This window comes from Petaurus breviceps, unplaced genomic scaffold, assembly GCF_028583685.1.
Source record: "Petaurus breviceps papuanus isolate PSGF00001 unplaced genomic scaffold, PetGlider_PUasm1.0 187, whole genome shotgun sequence".
Lineage (NCBI taxonomy): Eukaryota > Metazoa > Chordata > Mammalia > Diprotodontia > Petauridae > Petaurus > Petaurus breviceps.
Genome location: NW_027185799.1, coordinates 315209 through 335646, shown reverse-complemented (window position 1 = coordinate 335646; position 20438 = coordinate 315209). Strand labels below are relative to the sequence as shown.

Below are 20438 nucleotides of genomic sequence, written 5' to 3'. Positions count from 1 at the left end.
GAGGAAGTGGCGGGCTGATACAGAATGGGTCATCTTCCTTGGGTATCAGAGGTACCTCAGACCCCTCTTGGGCACAGTCTTCTGCTCCTTTCCTCCATGGACCTTCTGAGTTGAAGGCAAGCAGATGTCTTTAGGAGCGATGGAAGAGGATGAAATTCCCTCTGCTTTTCCAGGGTAGGGAGCCCTTACCCTGATAGCTGAGAACTTAACATAGGGCAGGGCAGGAAGTTTCTGAGAACACCATGAATTCGGTGTCACAGACATAGAAATGAACAGGACTCCAGAGATCTATATCACCTTCTGGCAAATTAATTAGACCTCTGATCCAAACATTACTTTCTGAATTTGTGTGTGTGTGAAAACCACCCTAACATTTGTGTGTAGTGTGAACACAATTATTTGCCTTATGGAATCCATTAATTTTTTTGGACACTTACTCCTCCAAATGCACCACAGCCATCTGCCCCTGCCATGGACTCCACAGAGCTCGTGCTGGCCATCTGAAAAGTGGAAGATGAAAGACAAGTATGGAGATGATCTGGTCACTAACATCAAAGTTGCTTATCCATTTGTTCACCAAACATTAATTAAGATACTTCTGTGCATAAAGCACACAAATATTAGGAGACACAGAAATTTCAGATGCTACCTGGAACTTTTGTCAGAAACTTTTGTAGGAGGCTGAGATATTAAAATAATATAATAAAGAATATTTCATGTTAAGAGGATAAGAGAGGTCTGACATGAAGTGTTCCCTAAAGTCTCAGGGTCAACCAGTATGGAATCAAGAGGTCTTGCAGAAGAGGCAGTATCTGAGTTTGACTTGCAAGGACAGATTCAGGAGATAGAGGGTAGACCAGTTCAACTGGACTATAGTGTATGTGAGATGGAACATACTAGAAGATGAAACCAAAAATGTATGATGGTGCTGGATTGTAAAGGGCCTTGAATGCTAGGGAAAGGAGGCAATATGAAATTACTGATGATTTTTGAAGAGAAGAAAGACATAAATAGATTGTCCTATGAAGGAAGGAAGATCCTGAAGAACAGAAGACTCATGGGGGCCATCATCTCCGTCTTCACATATCTGAAAGCTGCCATGAAGAAGAGAGAACTATTTTTTATGCATGACCCCAAACAGAAGAACTATATTAGGTACAATGAGAGTAGAAACATGACTTTACCTCACTAAAAGGAACAGTATACTCCTGTTTCTCTATTATGTTTCCCATTTGACCTAATCTTTGTCCAGACCCTCCACAGAGTTGAAGTCTCTTCCTCCACCAACACATACAAACTTTGAAGGAACTAGGCTAGAAGATGAGCTGAAGAGGTGTAATGAGAAACAGAACAGTTAAAATCCTTCCTCTGATACTTCCTACCTGTTGGATATCAAGCAAACTATTTAATCCTTCTGGCCCTCAGTTTCCTCATCTGCAAAATGAGTGGACTGAACTAGATGGCTTCTTATGTCCTGTTTAGATCAAGATCTAAATCTACAATCCTAGGAATTCAAGCTCTAGAAAACCAGTTAAACTTTAGGAAAAATGAAATCTGTCAGGTCTCATTTATTCACAGGATACATGCCAGCAACATTTAAGTCTTGGCCATTAAAATTCAATTCTGGAAACAGAATTTCTATAAGCTCTAAAGTAAGCACTGGACTTAACATTATACTTCCCCAGGCAGATCCTGAGGTTTCATTGATATCCACCTTCTGGTGGCAGTAGGTAATTTATTTACAACCACTGGTACCAGTAGGAGTTATTAATATTTAACGCCTAAACAGATCTTCCTTCCTTAGTTAGTTATTCTGCCAAAAAAAGGCAGAGGGACTCTAGAGGCTTCACTGGCCACCACCCATTTTGCAACAGACCACAAATGATAATCATTTATCAAGAACTTCATTCCTTCCTCTGGAGCGATTAGTCAGAGGCCTAGGAAGCTTGGAGGCTGCAAACATAAAGTGAATCCTTGAACTGCTTTACGAAGGAATGACAAATAAAGGGGCCCTGTTTAGGCCTAGCTGGATGGAGAGCTGGGTTCAGTTCTGGCTGACCCAGTTATGGAGAGATACAAGCCAAATGGAATCTAGAGTAGGATGAATAGCATGAGGAAGGTACTGCAAACCATATAGTAGGATGATTAGATGAAAGAAGTGGGGATATTTAGCATGGAGCAGAAATATAAGACTTGTCTTCATGTACTCAGAAGTCACATGAGGAGCAGTGTGGTACAGTAGCAAGAGCACAGGACTTGGAACCAGGAGCTGGGTTCACTAAAGGCATTCAAGCAAAGGAGCAAGGGGATATGGTGGAAGATTTTCATCCACTGGTTCCAAGTTTTTCCAACTCTAGGATTCTGTGAGTATAGCAGAAGGGAAGCTTACATTTCTACAGCTCTTAATATTAACAATATTTCTCACAGTTGCTCTGTGGGGCAGGTAGCACAAGTATCATTCCCATTTTATGGAGAAAGAAATTCAGCCTCAGAAAGGCTGAGACCTGCCCAGGATTCTGTGACTGATCACCCTTCAAGATGATCATTAAGAGGGAGGCAGCTAGGTGGTGCAATGGATAGAACACTGGCCCTGGAGTCAGAAGGAGGACCCGAGTTCAAATTTGGCCTCAGACATTTGCTAGCTGTGTAACCCTGGGCAAGTCACTTATTCCTGATATGATCCCCCCACCAAAAAAAAATATCATTAAGAGGAGCACAGTATAAAACAAGAAATCAATGATTAACTTCAAGGTTGTGACGATGGGGCAGAATTCCTCAGTTATGCTAGCAAACATCACTGGGACTAGCTGTGGGAAACAAGGACTTACAGGTGAGTCTGGGACATCCTCCTCCTGGGTGAAAGAGCTGTTGAAAGCTCTGAATGTCTCACTTTTCTGCTTGTGCTTTTCAATCGTGGCAAGAATGACCTGAAACCAAAAGACAAAACTAGGATGCATCAAACTTGGTTCCCAAGAACAGCATTCAGTGCTGCAAGCCTTTAAAGCACTATGTAATGTGGCTTGCTATTACCCTACAAAAGGAGAAGGACATCATTGTCACCTAAGGACAAAGAGGACTATTTGTTCCAATTTTAATCATGATTCTACCTATGCTAGGAAATGTATATTGCTCTAGCCCAAAGTGAGAGTATGATGCTCCTCTCTATCTCCTCCTGGACCTGAGCTCTGTTGCAGGGGAGAATCCCAGCTATAACCAATGGCTTGTGGGCTCCCTCCTTACCCTCTGAGAGATCAGAGGATCTTAGGATCTAAGCCCTGATTTTATGTAGGTCAAGTTCACATAGCTAAGAAGCGGCAGAGCCAGGGATTAAATCTGGATCTCTTGATTCCCAGTTTGGTACTCCTTTTATGATTTTATGCTGCCTTTAAAGGTAATAGCATAATACAGTTAGAGAAAAGGACTTGCTAAAATGTCAAACACGTAATAAGTAGCAGAGATTGAATAAGTCACTCTTTGGACTCCAAATACATTCTTCCTTTTGCTGTACTCTAACACCTCTAAAATCCAGACAGATGACATCTTGGGGAATAGCTTAGACAAGGGTGGTGACTGGACTATTACTGTCTGTACCCATACTTCTAGAGGGCCTGTGAAAACAGGGAGCGTGTAAAGCTAAACTGCTTTTCTGTCCTGCTCCTACACAAGCGAAGACTTCTCTTTCCTCCCAACACAGAAATCTTTGGTCTTCCTTGATACATATATGCAACCTTGTTGTTGTTCTCTCCAGTCTAAGAAATGAAGGGGATGATGTTTCCTTGTATTTTAAGTCATCAAAATCAGGTAATCATAGTAATGCCATTGGCACTGATTGGATCCAGCTCATGGAATCAGAATCAATTCTATACTCTGTGGGAACTTTTGTTTTATATTCTCTCTCTTTCCTCCCTAACAAGAAGCATGATGTAGCAGGAAAAAAACTAGACTCACATGAGGAGGTTTGGTCTAAAGTCCCAGATCTGTCACTTACGAGAAATGTAAACTTGGTCAATACCTTCCCTTCCCTTGCCTCAGTTTCCTTATCTGTAAAATGTTCTAGATGATTTCTAAAGTCCTTGCCAGAAGATATTCTATGATTACCTTTTAGCCACATTTCTATTTACTCAAACTGAGGATCATGGGAAGAAAAAAATGAAAAGTTGTTGCTTGGTAACATTTCTAGCGAGTAGTTTGCTGAGGAAAGATGATAATTGCCTGAAATGAGATATAGAAAAGGCCAGTGGGGTTCACTGGTAATATGCTTTCTTTATCCTCATCTGCCCTCTATTATCATAGACATTACCTGAGGACCAAAGGTATTTGGGAAGAACTCAAAGTGAGAGAAGAGTAACTTAGCAGTTGATAATCCAAAGAGTTTCAGGGATTCCAAGGTTTCCGTATTTCAATTTTTTTTATACACTGCCAGCATAATTTAATTCTAGCATGATGCTCAAGGTGAACTGGTCAATGAGAAGAACAAAAAAAAATTCAATGGCCAAGTGAAAAGTAATTTTATTTCTATTTCGTGTTCCTTTTGATTTTATTATAGTATTCTTGTGGCTCCTCTCACTCAAAGACCCTATTTTCACAGGAAGATTATTAAGAGAATATCTGATTTAGTTTCCTGCCTAGGCAAAGTCCATTGAGTATGTTACTGTGGGAAAAGTAATGGATCAACATCAGGAGACCTAAGTCCTAGTCTCAGTTCTACCCCTTGCTGGCTGGGCAACAGTCTCACCTCTCAAAGCTTCTATTTCTTCTTCTATAAAGTGAAAGGCTTGGGTCTGCCTCAGGGTTTCTGTAACTAAACCATCCTAGGCAGATGTTTCCTGTCCTATTGTCAATAGTTATTAGGAACATAGAACACTATCCCTGGGTGGTCTGCCATTGTTTAATCACTCTCTCAAGCAGATCTTTTTTGTGTTTAGCCAAAAGCATTTTGGTAGAACTTAATCCCATTTTCTCTTATGGAGAAAGAAATCAGCTGGTCAGTGTTCACCTTGTGCAGGTAATTAGATTTAAAGCCATTAATAAGAAGATGTCTGGAAGTTTTCCCAGAGAAAATGATGGAGTAAACTGGTCTGGGGCAATCATTTATCTCTCCCTACTCAGTTCCCAGGGTTTGGGAGTCACTGCAAGGCCTGAGCTGCCCAGTGTTTACAGAAGCAATTCCACATGACCTGCTCTGACCCAAATCTCAAATGCCAGGAAAAAGATTAATTAGAGATAGAATAATTTTGATATTATTAAAGTTATATGAAGACTTTATAATATTAACCTCAATCCATTCTTTCTTTTCCTCTTCTGTCCTGTAAAAAAGAAAAAAAGTATTTTGTCATTTCCTCTTTTGATCTAAATTACAAATAGTTATACTGTTTTAGGGTCTTAATATTTTTTTCTCATCAGGTAATTAATTTACCTCTCTTACTACCTGCCCTATAAACAACTTGCTCACTACTGACATTTGAAAATAATTGCTAAAATAGATAAATAATTGCAAGAACTTAACATTACTTTGTAATGTAAGTTCTTTATTTTATGAATGCCAAGTCTATGTTTGACTGTAAAATGCTCTGACTTTATCCTAATTGGAGTTTCCAACCTCAGTTACATTCACTGTTTTTTATTGAGCTCAGTTGTTTTAAATTCAATACCAAGTTTAAAAAAAAAACTTCACCACAACCCCATGATAAAGTTCTATATGATTTCAAAGAGGATTTCCGTAGCATGAAATATTGTAGAGCAAATTCAGGCCATACCTTGTTTGCAGGTCCAATGACCTCTTTTTTCCTGTTATTGTAAATGTATGTGTTGCATTTGGCTTGGCAATTTCCTGTACCTTAAAAAAAAAAAAACCCTGTCATATTTAACATGTCTTCTAACCACAGCCTTAATTTGCTAAAATTTAGAAAACTGTTGCTCAGAACATAAACCACATGAAAAATATTAGGACAGGAAATCAGAAATAAAGAGTAATTATTTTTAAACAATGAATATACTATTCCTATATGTGTGTGTGCATATAAAATTAGATTATTCACTAAAATATTCACATACTCTCAAATTGACCTGTGACATGATCAGTACAGGCATTCTCTCCAGTGACAAGAGATTGTAACCCAAGGCCTGTTCATCCCACGTGGCTCTTAACCATGTTCTTCCATAAAAACATCACAGGGAATCCATCCCAGGTGCTGGATGACTTCCTTAAGTTCTCTTATATTGCATAAATACCAATGGCGCATGCAAACTGTTCTGAATTATTTTGTACTTTTTCCACATGAACAGCCTATCCTCCTTTTTGTTCATAAAACTCCTTTTTAAAAAAAATCTGACCAATGCCCTATGTTCACTCGTATATAATATGCATTTCTGATGCCACTTTTCTCCCCTCTTCCCCAGCATTGCTCTAACTTATTTGTCCTCCTCCTTGTTTGTCATATGGCAGGGCCTGCTCCTGTATATCATGCTCCTCTCCACTGGGTAGGCCTTATTTTCAATCATTTGGAGATGCACAACCATACAACAGTGAAAGACTGATTATTATTCTCTGAAAATATTCTTTGTCATTTTGTTCCTATATGCTTACTCACACTGTTCCCAGTGTCCATGTTGCCTTCTCTGTTTGTGCAAAGGTGTTTATAGAATGTTATAATAAATCGGTCATCATGGCCTTAATGGACCAGTCTGGCTAGCTCTTCCCCAGGTGTTGGGCATCTAGATGCACTTCCATTTTCACAGCAATGGTCAAGACTTCTATAAATACCTTTGCACAAATAGATGTACAAAGAGTCTTCTGATGATCATCTCTGTTTAAGTAAAATTTAGCATAGATGTTGCCTCTTCCATGAAGTCTTCCATGATCCTTTTAGGTGGAAGTGTTTTCTCCTTTCTCCCTTCCCTAAACTCATACCATCTGTTACAGGGTACACTGTACTAAATTCAGCAAATATTTATTAATAACCTACTATGCTAGGTACAGGCATGCAAAGATGAACAAATGACAGACTCTGTCCTCAAGGAATTTATAGATTATTAGGGACATAAAACATATACATATAAAAGTAAGAATGTTATAAATGCATAGGAAAGGTAAAAAAGACTGGTCTAAAAGATCAAGAAAAGGAGGGATCACTTCTAGATAGGAACAATCAAGAAAGACTTCATGGAGGATATAGTAAACTAAGCTGAGCCTTGAAGGAGGAAAACATTAATTAATCAATAAACATTTATTAAATGCCTCTATGTGGTAGGTACTGTGCTAAGTGCTAGGGATATGAAAGGAGGCAAAAGACAGTCACTGCCCTCAAAATGTTCACAATCTAATAGGGGAGATAATGAACAAATATATACAAACAAGCTATATATAGGAAGGAAACAGAGAAGAAGCAATTAGAAGTGACAGGAAACCAGGAGAGAACAATGTCACAAAAGCCAAGAGAGGAAAGAATTTATATAGAAGGTCCATAGGGTGAACTACTGTAACAAGGTTCAGAAGGATGAAGACTGAAAAAAGACACTGCATCTGGTAATCAAGTTATTTGTGATTATTTAGATAGTATTTTCAGTAGCATGGTGGGGTTGGAAGGCAGAGTACAAAGGGCTGAGGAACAAATGAATGGTGAGGTAATAGAGACAGCAAAGGTAAACTACTCTTTCTGAAAGCTGAACAATGAAGGAGCAGAAAAAGATAGTGTGATAGCCTGAAGTTGGTATCTGGGTTATGGGAAGGCTTTGTTTTCATTTTTGTTTTTATGAAGAGACCCAAAGGATGATTGTAGGAATCAAGGAAAGAATGAGGAGAGCGGGAGAGACTGAAGTTTGATAGGCCAGAGCAAGACACTAGGAGGCAAGAGGGGATGGGACAAAAGGCAAAGTTAGAATGGTTTGGTCTCAGCAAGAAATAAGGAAATCTCTCCTTTGAGACCAAGGAGAAGCAGGAGAAAAAGGGAGAAGACAAAAAGGCTTAGAGAAAGAAGTGGTGCCAGGAGTCATAGAACCACAGAGCTAGAGCTAAAAGGAACCTACAAGATCATTTAGTTCAATTTGTTCTATTTACAGATGAAGAAACTAAAGCCTGGGGAGGTTAAGCCTAACATCACCCAGGTATTTAAACATCAGGGGATAGGATTTGAACCCAAGTCCTTTGACTCCAAAGTCAGTTCCACAGTACTATATTGCCTTTCTTTTGAGGGAGATCATTTGGCCTTAAATTTTTCATTAAAGTAGGAGGTAAGATCACCTGCTGAGAGGGGGAGTTACTATGAGAAGTGTGAGAGGGAGCAAATGAAAGATAAATAAAAGAATTTTTGTACAGCACACAATCTGCACGTGTACTGATTATGTGATTTCCTTTAGCAATTTAGCACTGACAGGAGACAAGGCATATGGTGGTAATTGTCTAGGATTAGAAATTCAGAGAGTCGGAACTGGAAGCCAAGGGTTTGAAGGACTCAAGGGTGGAGAAGAAGGAAATATTTAATTGCTGCCCTGCAATTGTATGCTTATTTGTATACTTATCCCTCCACTACTACTAGATTGTGAATGCTCTGAGAACAGTGAGGGTTGCCTTAATCATTTTTCTACCCCCCATAACTAGCATAGTACCCACCTCCCAGTAAATCCTATATATTTGTTTATTCACTAAATGCGGGTAAAATACTTAATATAAGCCCAGCTTTAAGATGTCCCACATTTTAACACTGTTTCCTTCTTGTATTCTGTCTTTAATCAACATTAGAACAAAAAGTAAACGATCATATGGACATCAATGACAATTTATTAATACCTAATGTTATAATCTCTTCTGATCCTCATGACTGAACATTCAAGTACATCTCCATTTTCACAGAGTTGTGGTCAGTGTATGCAAAGCACTCTATGTGTTAGCATAGACTCTTCTATGTTTCTGTAGTTACTTCATACTTGTCACTCTCACTAGGTCAACATGGTCATCATGGCCTTAATGGACCACAGTCTGGCTAGCTCTTCCCCAGTCATTGGGCATCTAGATGTACTTCCTTTTTCACAGCAATGGTCAAGACTTCTATAAACACCTTCGCATAAATAGATGTAGTTTTCTTTGGTTTTTATTTCCCTGATGTGGTTGAAGGTGGCCTTTGCTAAGAAAAGGAATTATTCTGTCATGGTACACAGACAGTCTAATGATTTGCTGGTCATATTACTCTCTGAAAAGATCACACTCATCTGCATTTCCAGTGTAGCAAATATGAGGGAGTAGTACCATGTGGTTGTTTCCATTTGTATTTCTTTAATTGTTAGTGAGGCTGAATGTCTTTCAATCACCTACTTTCTGCTGCACTTCTTCTTTTACCAACATCTGTTCTTCTTTTACCACTATATTTTATCACTATCATTGGTGATGTTACTTGTCATAGAATTATAGAGCATTATAGTCAGAAGGAGCTTTGGGATGTCATTTGGTTCCTTCTGCTTGAGGCAGGATCATGCTAAAGTGAAGCTAAGTATCTCATCTGACATCATAGTTTTAAAGAATTGCAGAAAAGGAGATTCCACAAACTCTTAGTCACTCAATTCTGGAAACTAACAATAACCACACTGTTGGGAAATTAGAAACTAATTTTCTTCTTATTATGGCTGTATTTAACATGATGGCAAATACAATGTAGAACATTCATCTTGAGAGTGTTTGAGCATAAAGAACAGAGAAATAGGGAAAGAAAATAAATCAATCTGGATGCAGTATTAGGAAAAATTACATTAAAGCAGGGTAGGATGAAGTGGTTATTCGACTGTGAGTCCATGACACTGATATTATATTAATATTATTATATTACAATTCATTGTATTATTAATAATCCTCTAAATACTCCCTACCTTCCATTCTGAAATCTCCTGAGACAAACACATGAGGGAAGAGAGTATTTTCTCTATCTTTCAGTTTGCATTTGTTTTGAAAATGAAGTTGCATCTCAGATATTTGGCTGCTGCGCTAGGCTATGTAGACAACATATCAGCTCAAGTGAAGCACTCCAAGTTTCAGAAGTTATAGAAAGCAACCATTTCAGATTCCCCTTCTTCTAATTAATTCTGGTACCCACCATAAAGCAGGTGTTGCTTCTCTCAAACAACAAGGGACAAACAAATAAAATGAAGGGCCACAAACCTGCAAGCCAGCTACGTCCATTTTCTCACGAACGCTGAACTTCTGACCTATGAGTCTCAGTTTGGGCACACAATATAAGAGCATACTATTAAACTGAAAAAGAGAAATGAATGTGATGATTAGAGCATACAGATTATACAAGAGCATAAGAAGCAAAAGGGAATTAGGGATTACTGAATCTAATCTCATTGTATAGATTCACAAACTGAGGCCCAGTGAAATGAAGTGACTGTCCAAGGTCACAAGGACAATTAGTGGAAGAGCTTTAAGTGTACTGATTTGCAGTTTACTCATATCAGAAAGGGCACTGGATTTGGAGTTAGCAAAGACTTGGATTCAATCCCATATCTGACCCTTACTATGTGACCACAAGTAAGTTATTAACTTCTTTGAACCTTATTTTATCCTCCTCTGTAAAATGCAGGTGCCAGTCCCTGCAGTACCTCCTTCACATAGTTGTGGGCATCAAATGACCTAAGAGAACCAAGTGCTGAATACGTCTTACAGCACTCTATCAGTGTCAGCTTATTCCTTACAGGATAAAGCAGCCCCGAAATTTGGAAAGTTTTAAAGTGAAGTATTCAACAAGAAGGGTGCTGTACAAAGAACAGTTCTGTACTTAGAACAGTAACAGAGCATTGGAGAGAGGACTACAGAGGGCAAGAAGAGCAAATGTTTGGGAAGTGAGAGGACCACAAGAGAAGGACTCCAAGGTGAGTTTGTATAGGACAGCTTCAAAGTATGGATACTAAAAGTCCTCACAGAATGAAATCAACAGCATGAGGTAATTGTTTTCAGAAGAAAAATCAGCACAGACACACCATGAAAAGAAGCAATAATAATAATAGAATAGAGATGGGAGTGGACCTGTGATTCCATTGGTATCAGGGAACTTCCTGGTGAGGAAACTCTCTCTATCAATGTAGGGTGGCATCTTCTTTGCCATTTATAGGTTAAAGAGTTGCCTAGTGCATTGAGAGGTTAGGTGATTTGCCCAAATCATTCATAGGCAGTAGGTGTCATATCTTGAGCCTAGGTCTTCCTAGTTCCCAAAGGGCTCTCTATCCACTATACCACACTGCCTAGAATACTTTTACAAAGCATGTCCTCAGACTAAGTAAATGAGGGTGGGAAACAGAAGCTCAGAGAGAGGGAGTGGGTTTCACAAGGTCAGTCACAGGGCTAGCCAATAACAACTAGTCCTTAAACTTAGCTCATCCAGCTCAAAGGCCAGGGCTCTTGCTACCAGGCTGCTTTCCAGGTCAATAAATCTAAGTCCTAGCTTTGTAAAATACTAGCTATATGTGAACTACTGTTATTATTCTAAAGGAAACAGTGGCCAGAGAATTGGAATTTAGAGTAACTTAAGAAGTTAGTGTTTTGATGGTTAGATAGGGGAAGGGGCTATAGAAAAGGAAAGGGAAATCATTTAAAATGTTAACAAAGAAATTCAAGCAGCTAAAAATCTTGATAGATACCATGAAAAGAGAAGGATGGGATCAAAATTTCTCCTTCAATTCCTTTGTGAAGCCCAGAAACAAGGGCCATGTCTCATGTGACAGAGATATGAAAAGAGACTGAAGTCCCAGTAGAAGCCTTTCTGCCCTCCTGGGGAAGGCAGCCTCTGCTAAGCTAGCAGGACCAAGGCCCACAAAACTCGAAGCATCACTTGGTGGGGGAAAGGAGAGAGAAGATCGGCCTTATAATTTCCTTGATTCCAGCTCCTCCTGGTGGGGAGCTCCCTCTACAAATGCAGATCAGCTCCTTCTGTACAACTTGGAGTCTTAGAGTTGCTTGATACAATGAAAGGTTCAATGACTTGTCCAGGGACACAGAGGTCAGTTCTCTACAGATTTCTCCATAATGTCCCTAGAGATATAAGTAGCCCAGTATAAAGAGGGAACGAACATGAGGACTAATCCAAAAATCTGCTAGATGTTTCCCCCTCTCCACTTCCAGTTTATCTTTCACGCGGCTAACAGATACACTGTGCTTATGCATACATCTAGTGAAGTTTCTCCTTTGTTAAAACACCTCCAGTGATACTTTATAGTCTTCTGAATAATATTCAGACTTCTTTACCTATTAATTAAGACTATAAAATCTGGTCCTATGCTAACTTTCTAAACTTACATTATGTTCCATTACACATTCTAAGAGCCTAACTAGGCTACTTTTTCTCCTTTCTTTTTCTCAGTTTGGATACACAATACATCCTGGGAAGGCATGTTTATTCCCTGGAAGGGAGATGGAGATTCCCTGCCCATGGTAACAACTGCCACCCACACCTCCATATTTTGCCTCATAGTTGTCCACTCCTACTTAATACAACCCACTACCCTGGTGGTGATAAGGGCTGGATTTCCTGGGAGTTGGGCTGTCTGCTAGCAGAGCAGGACAACACTATTGGCTGGATTGTCCTCTGTGCTGCCACTATCTCCCACACAGGTACAAATGTGGCTAGTCATGGCTATATGTGGAACACTGACTGAGGAAAGCAGATTTGCAACTCACCAGGAACAAGTACCTATCTTGAGCAGTGCCATTCTTTGCAGATAGCTTCTGAATATGGCCTTCTTTAATAAGTTCATTTGCAGGATTAACGATATCTTCTTCTCCTCCTAAACGCTCATACACCTCCAAGAGCTTGTGCATCTTTTCCTGGAAGAGAAGCAAAACTGAGCTAGAGGCAAGATAGAAAAAATAAAGTTTGTTTCTCCTTGCCTGTTGCGGGCCAAGCATATTTGGAAAATTATACACTTGAGAACAGCAGACCAGGAAGGACAAATATGAAAGGGACTTTAGGGACTACCTAGCCCAATACCTTCATTTGACAAAAGGGGAAATTGAGGACCATTTTATGACCTTAGGGATATCCTGATCCATTCTTTCTCTCTCACCTTCCACATACAATCAGTTACAAAGTTTCGTCAGTTCTACAAAATCTTTCCTATCAGCCCATTCCTCTCTATTCCCACTGCCACCACCCTAGTACAGTAGGCCCTCATTACCAGAAACATGAACTACTGCAATAACTTCCTAGACAATTCTTCCTTCCTCCACTTTCTACTTCTTCCGATCCATCTTTCACGTAGCTGCCAGGCTCATTTTTCCTGTGCCTAGATCTTATTATATTGCTCTTTTTAAAAAAATATTCACTGATGCCCTATAATCTTCCAAGTAAAGTCTAAACCCCTTTGCCTGACATTCAAGGCCCTCTTATCATACTACACTTCTAGCCTTATTTTCCATTATGCCCCACTACTCAAATCATGCTCCAAACTGGACTATAATTTTTCAATTTTAAACACACACTGCACTCTCCTGGATCATGCTGCTATGCATGCCTAGCACATCCTCCCTGCTTGCCTTCACTTACATTCCCACTTATTCTAAAGGGCCTAATTCAAATGCCACCTTTTCCTGGAAGTCCTCCTTGATCCTACTGGGAGGGCATCCTTCCCTTTTGTAGAGCACTTTGCAGCTCTCAAAAATATTTAACTTGTAACTTTGTACATTAAAATTATCTACATCATGTCTCAGCTTTTATGAGACTTTTATAAGACTAACTTGACATGACTAAGACATGAATAACCTAGCTCTGTATACAGTAAGCAATTAATAAATATTTGTTCAATAAATGAATGAATGCAAAATATACTTCTTGACACAGGAGTAATTCAATCAGCACTTTTTTTTCCCCTGGTTTCAAATAATTTCTGAAAAAATTCAGCAACCCCAATTCTTCCCTTCTAGTCTCAGAATGTACAGCAGCACATTTTTTTATATTAAAAGAACTGGACAAAGGAAAACCTTCTTCTGCATCCCACGTCACTTCTAGCAGAAGAATCACAGACTACAGGGAATCCATAACTGTTTGGTGGGGGGACACCAAGAAGCATTCCTTTGACTAATAAGCCCCCAATTCATTTAACAGAGTACTCTCCTGCCAGATCAGTAATCAGTAACCCAAACAAGGCTGTTCTTAGTGTTTGTCTCTTTCAATGGTGCCATGAATGGAAGCAGTTTACAGAGACATATTCCCTGACCAGCAAAGGCTTCCCCTACGAGAAGCTATGTAGTATGTAGCAGTTAAGAGCAGTAGAATTGGAGTAAGTGAACCTGTGTTCAGTTCTGGCTCTGATATTTGTGCAACCTTGGTCATTTACTTTCCCTGGGCCTCAGTTTACTCAATAGATTAGATTATTTTTAAAGCTAACCTCTACTTCTAAATCTCATGATCTTGTGGGCTCCATGTATAGCCTTCTCCATTATTTATACATCAGCAATCAAACTTTTTGTAAAACAAAACTCAGCATCTGATTCTTCAACATCCACGTCCTTCCTCACTGACCAGAAGCTGGTGTGTACACATTAAGCTTAGTTCACTTGTTAGTTATTACACATATAAGCAGCAGATACCACTGAGTTTATAGGAACTTTTTTTTTTCCTTTTGGAGGGCAATTGGGGTTAAGTAACTTGCCCACAGTTATGGCTATTTTTTTTTTTTGTGCATGGGTGTTAAATGTCTGAGGCCGGAACTGAACTCAGGTCCTCCTGACTCTGGGGCTGGCACTTTACTTACTGTGCCACCTAGGCTCCCCTACAGGAACCTTTTCAATGAGTTGATATGGCCTGGGGAAGTTACTGATGATCATTTAGCGACAGCTTTTCCAAGCCAGGAATGTTGGCTAAAAAGTCATGTTTTGTAGACAGCAAACATATTCAGCTAGAAATCTACCTCAATGACATGTGCCAAATGTGACAGCAAGAAACAGAAAATAATCCCGGGTCTCAAAAGGTCTCTGACTAACAGTTAATGTGCCCCTGAATGACATGAGGCAAAAGGAAGTGACACAAATGGGTAACTTCAGCCCATATTCAGATAGATGATGCATAACCATCCTACTAGTTGAACTATTTCTAATTACTAAATTTTAGGGAAGGCTCTGATTCAAGGCCTTTCTTAATCTATACAATCCCATCGTTGATCTGTATAATCCCTGCTCTGCAGTTGGCCTGGGTTTTGGGTGGAGCCCATTCATGTATTGTGAGGAAGATAGATAGGCAAGCCCTATGTGACTCCTTGGAGAGTCACTCCTGTAATTTAATTTTAAAATGCAATCCCCTTGAATTCCTTGTTTTATGTTAAAATCTTACTCCTTATTCCTATTTCTGTCAGATTCATGCATTTTTGGGATTCAGTTTTCTGGTGTTTAAATAAATCCTTCAACTTTATCTCCCTTAAAACAGAGATAAGCTCTCAGAAACTCAACAAGTTGTAAAAGACCTTAAAAGGTCATCTAGTACCTAAACTAGGATCCCTCGGCAACTTCCCCAGTAAGTGATCACTTTTGCATGAGGCCTCTAGTGAGGGGAAATTCATAACCTGCCAAAGTGGCCCATTTCATTTTTAGACAGCTATAGTGATTAGAAAGTTACTTATTGTATCAAGTCTAAATATGTCCTCTAATTTGCATTCATTGCTCCTAATTCTCCTCTCTGGAGCCAAAAAGAATAAATCTGATCCCCTTCCAATATAATAATAGTACTTTAAATATTTTATGACAATTAACATGTTCCCCCTAGGTCTTCTCTTTTATAGGTCACATGAGATTAGAGCAGATAATGTATGCATAGTGTTTTACAAACCTTAAAGGACTATATAAATGTCAGCTATTATCTTTTTCTGTTTTACAAGGTTTTAAAAAAATTAATCTGTCCCATCTACTATCCCCCTCCCCATTAAGCAGTATAAAAAAAAAATTCCTCAATACTTTTCTACATAATCTAGCAAAACAAACTCCTATATTAGCCATGTCCAAAAATAAGTATCTCTTTCTGTATTTAAAGTTCACCATCTCTCAAGAGGCAAGTATTTTTCATCAGGTTTTTTTTGGACTCATGGTTTGTCATTGCGTTGATTAGAGCTCTAAAATATTTCCAAAAAAATTTCTCTATAATGTCATCACTGTAGAATTTGTTTCCTAGTTCTGCTTAGTTTGTTCTGCATCAGTTCATAAAGATCTTCCAAGTGTCCTCTGAAACTGTCCATTTTATCATTTCTTGTGACACAATAATATATCATAAGTTGTTTAGTCATTCCCCAATAGGAGGGTGTAGCGCTAATGCAATATTTACAGCTCCCATGATCACGATAGAGACCGTGACTATAACTGTCGCATGGCATTCAATCGCAATACGTCAAACTCTCCAGAGAGAGGATAAAGTTGAAGGATTTATTTAAACTCCAGAAAACTGAATCCCAAAACCAGTAAGCCGAAGTACCAAAGATATTCAGAGGCCGTAATAATGCTGAAAACCACAGCATCCTTTAGCTTTCCCACAAACCAATATGAGATCAATATTTACTCACAAAACTCTCTATCTCTTTAAGCTCCTCTGTCCCCAACTGTCTACAACTGTTAGACTGGCTCCGACCCAGCTTCCTATGAGCTCTGCTTCTCCTCAGCAAACTCCTCCCACCACAAGCTCCATGTGACCACATTCAGCTTATCAGGGGGCAGAGTTTATCTTCACAGCAGGGGAGATCCTCAAACTCCCCCCTAGGTCTATTAAGGGGCAGGGAAGATCTTCAAATTCCCATTCCCATTACAGAGGGCAACTCCCTGGTTTCAAATTTTTGGCTACAGTGAAAAGATGTGCTTATTTCTCTATATCAAGGTTAATTGTGCCTCTTTGCAATTTCCACCCCCTGTTCTACATTCTGCCCTTTGGGGCCAGGCAGAACAATTCCAATCACTCTTCCATATGATAGTTTTTCATAAACTTTGAGGCAATAATTAGGGTCTTCCCTCCAACCTCTCTCCCCATGCCTTCTCTCCAAGTTAAATATCCCTAATTCATACCAAGAGAAAATAAATTTACAAAAAGACAAATAAATGTTTTCTTACTATATGTACAGTACATAAAGACATTTGACTTGGGATTCATCAGTGCCTACAACATGGTAAGTGGGCATTCACTTAACACAGACTTACTGAAGTGACTTGAACTTGGGTAAATCATTTGGCTTTCCTGTGCCTCTGGATACTTTTCTATAAGATAATTATACTGAATAAACTGGGAACTCCTTGAGAGTAGGGATCATCTCATTTTTTTGTGTTGGTATTCCTAGTACTGTATATCTTCAATGAGTGGCACACAGTTAGTAACTAGTAGACACTTGATAATTCACTGAATACTTGTACTTAGTGGCATTCTCATTTACTTAAATTCTGCTGAGTGTTACGTTTATCTGAATGTATGCCTAATTTCCCATACTGGTTTATAAACTATTCGTGAGAAGAGATGGGGTCTTATTCAGTGGATGGAGCACTGGGCCTAGAATCAAGAAGTCCTGAGTTCAAATGCAATCTTAGACACTTAATAGCAAATTACTTAACCACTGTTTTGCCTCAGTTTCCTCATCTGTAAAATTGGAGTAATAATAGCACCTATCTCCCAGGGTTGCTGGGAGTATCAAATGAGATAATAATTAGAAAGAACCTAACACAGTGCCTGGCACATAGTTGGCACTATATTAATTAATTCATTCAATAAACATTTATTAAATACTTATTATGTGCCAGACACCATGCAATGAACCTAGTGGGCATTTCATATATGTTTCCTGAATGAATTAGTTGATTTGCTTGAAAATAATAAGAAAAAATGATGTCCCGATGCTCAGCTTTCAAAAAGAAAAAAAAAGATGATTTAGGCAATAACAGACCAATATGATAATTATTAATTTATAGCATATATGGCATCAATTATTCAACAGATAGTTTGTGAGCATTTGAAAAAGTGCATAGTGACCAGCACAGGTCAGCATGGGTTCACTAAGAACATCATGCAAACTGTAAAAATTCGCAAGTAATAGATCAAGGGCTGTTGTAGAAATAATGTATATTCATTGTAGTTTAGCATATGACAGCATCTTCCATATCATTCTTATGGGATGTCAGTAGAATTGAGGTATTTGAATGTTATTTAGAGTTTTAGAGTTTTATTAAGAATATCAGAGAATCCAAAGACTTCTGGATAATATACAAACTATATGTAAGAAATCCACTATTTTAGAGTCAAATAGGCTTCTTTTGATGAGAGTTCCATCGTTTTCCCTAATACTGACCCTCTTTAAATGATGTAAGAGTGTTAATCTTGGGCCTTAATTTCCTCATCTGAAAAATGAGGTACTGGACTAGATGGCCTTTGAGGTCCCTTTCATCTCTAGATCTATACAAACTTTTGATCAAGGATTAGTAGGAATAAATAAATCTACATTTCCTGTCTGGAATGTAAATAAATTTTTTTTGTGCTTTGCTTTTAATTTTATCAGCCTTTTGTTTTTATAGCACAATTATTTCTGAATATATCCCCTCACTCAGCAAGCCTTCCTTTACAACAAAGGTTAAAAAAGAAAAAACAGAACAGCAAAACCAACATATTCACATCTGCCTTGTCTGGAACTTTTGATGAGCTGTAACATTCCAATTCACTCTCTGCTCTCTCACATTCATTCCCTTGGCCAAGTTAATCAACAGACAACTACTCCTATATATACACTGCCTCAGGACCTCCTGGAGTCAGCTCTTTATCAAGTTGGTTTAAATTCTGTTCATCACCTATAAAACAAAACTTGTAGATGCTCTATGTTTTACTTTTGAATAATAAATGTATCCAGAAGTTTAACAATAAAGTATAAGTGATAATAAGTCAAAGTAACAAGCCTCCAGAAAATATTAGTCCTCTTGTCTTTTGCCAGGGTCACATGCCATCGGAAGCACTTCCTCCTCATTTCTACCTCCTGGCTTCCTTCAAGTCTGAGCTAAAATCTCAACTTCTATAAGAAACCTTTTCAGGTCCTCCTTAATCTTATGGCTTCCCTCAGAGACTTTCCAACTTGTCATTTAAGAAGCAACTCAGTGGCCACATTGTGCTTAAAGCCTTCCTTGATCCCTCCAGCTAACTTTATAATTATTCTGCATAGATACTTTATATGTGCTTGTAGTTTCCTCCATTAGGATAGAAGCTTCCTGGGAGTAGAGAGACTGTTTCATTCTTTGTACTTGTATCCACAGTGCCTAGCATGTGGTAAATGCTTAATGAATATTTATTGATTGATTTTTGTTTTACCATTATTTAATCAATGTGCACATACTTTATTTTTAGTTCTTTTTTTTAAACCAGCAAGAATGCTGATATGAATATTTTGTCTTTGAATTCCTTAGAGTGATATTCAAGTATATAATATAAAACCTCGTGGTGCAATGGGGAGTTGGCCTCAAAGCCAGGAAGACCTAGTTCAAGTCTTGTCTCTGACACATATTGGCTATATATCACAACCTCCGAGTGCTTTAGGCAGCTTTATAAGTCTATCAGCAGAAGAGAAGTTGACACCCTGTGTTGGCAAGAGGAGTTTCTTCACTCAGAAAGTCCCTATATCAGTGAAATCACAGCCAAAGTCCCTCTATGCATAGGCTGGGTCCACTGGGTCAAAAGTGGGTTAACTACAACCCACAGCTTACTCATTTTGTTTGCCTTATTCCAAAGTGATATGCAGAATGGCTGGCCCCATTTCCAGTTCCACTAATAGGTTATTTTACGTGTCTTCCCAGTACCCTTCTAATATTGCCTATGCCTAGGTTTTGCTTATCTTTGCCAATTTGCATGATGCAAGGAGTCTTTTTCTCAGTCCTCAGGAGTGTGTCCATAGCTCTTTCTTTCTCTAATCTCTTCTGCTCCTACAGTTTCATTCACTTCTATGCATAAGTCTATTTATTCTCCCTCTGAGGACTTTACTTCTCTTTTTATAAACTTAACTCCTAAGTTGATGCCTTTAGCCTTGACTTCTCCCTTGAACTCCACTCTTGTATAGTAATAATAATAGGATTTACATGGTATTTTAATGCTTGCAAAGCACTTTACATAAATTATTTAATTTGATTCTCACAACAACCCTGTGAAATAGGTGTTATTATTATCTCCATTATAAAGATGAAAAAACTGAGGCTGAGAGAGATTAATTTAGTTGTTTAGAATAAAAAAACCTAGTAAATATTCTGTTTCCAACTGTCTGATACACATCTCTACTTAAGAGTTGTACCAGCAGGATGTAAAAAAAAAGAGTTGTACCAGCACTTCAAACTCAATGTCAAAAACTGAATTCACTTTCCCCTCTAAACCTGTACCCCTAAATCTTCCCAATTTCCCTGCTCTTGTTGATGGAACTACCAGTATTAAAGACATCAGGGTATGGAACCTAAGAGCCAACTATGACTCTTCTCT

General features: G+C 38.6%; 1 protein-coding gene across 2 annotated transcripts in view; it reads right to left on the bottom strand.

Moving 5' to 3' along the window:
* The window catches only part of FGD3 (FYVE, RhoGEF and PH domain containing 3), a 189054-nt gene that overhangs the window by 22904 nt on the left and 145712 nt on the right, over positions 1-20438 (bottom strand). Inside the window, exons 10-15 of one of the 2 annotated variants that reach the window (XM_069090583.1) lie at positions 12659-12805; positions 10145-10237; positions 5757-5836; positions 5276-5306; positions 2829-2927; positions 438-500 (exon numbers count right to left, since the gene is read on the bottom strand). In XM_069090583.1, coding sequence (XP_068946684.1) covers positions 438-500; positions 2829-2927; positions 5276-5306; positions 5757-5836; positions 10145-10237; positions 12659-12805 — 513 coding nt within the window. The remainder of the gene's footprint in view (positions 1-437; positions 501-2828; positions 2928-5275; positions 5307-5756; positions 5837-10144; positions 10238-12658; positions 12806-20438) is intronic. The other variant, XM_069090584.1, reaches the window with a different exon arrangement.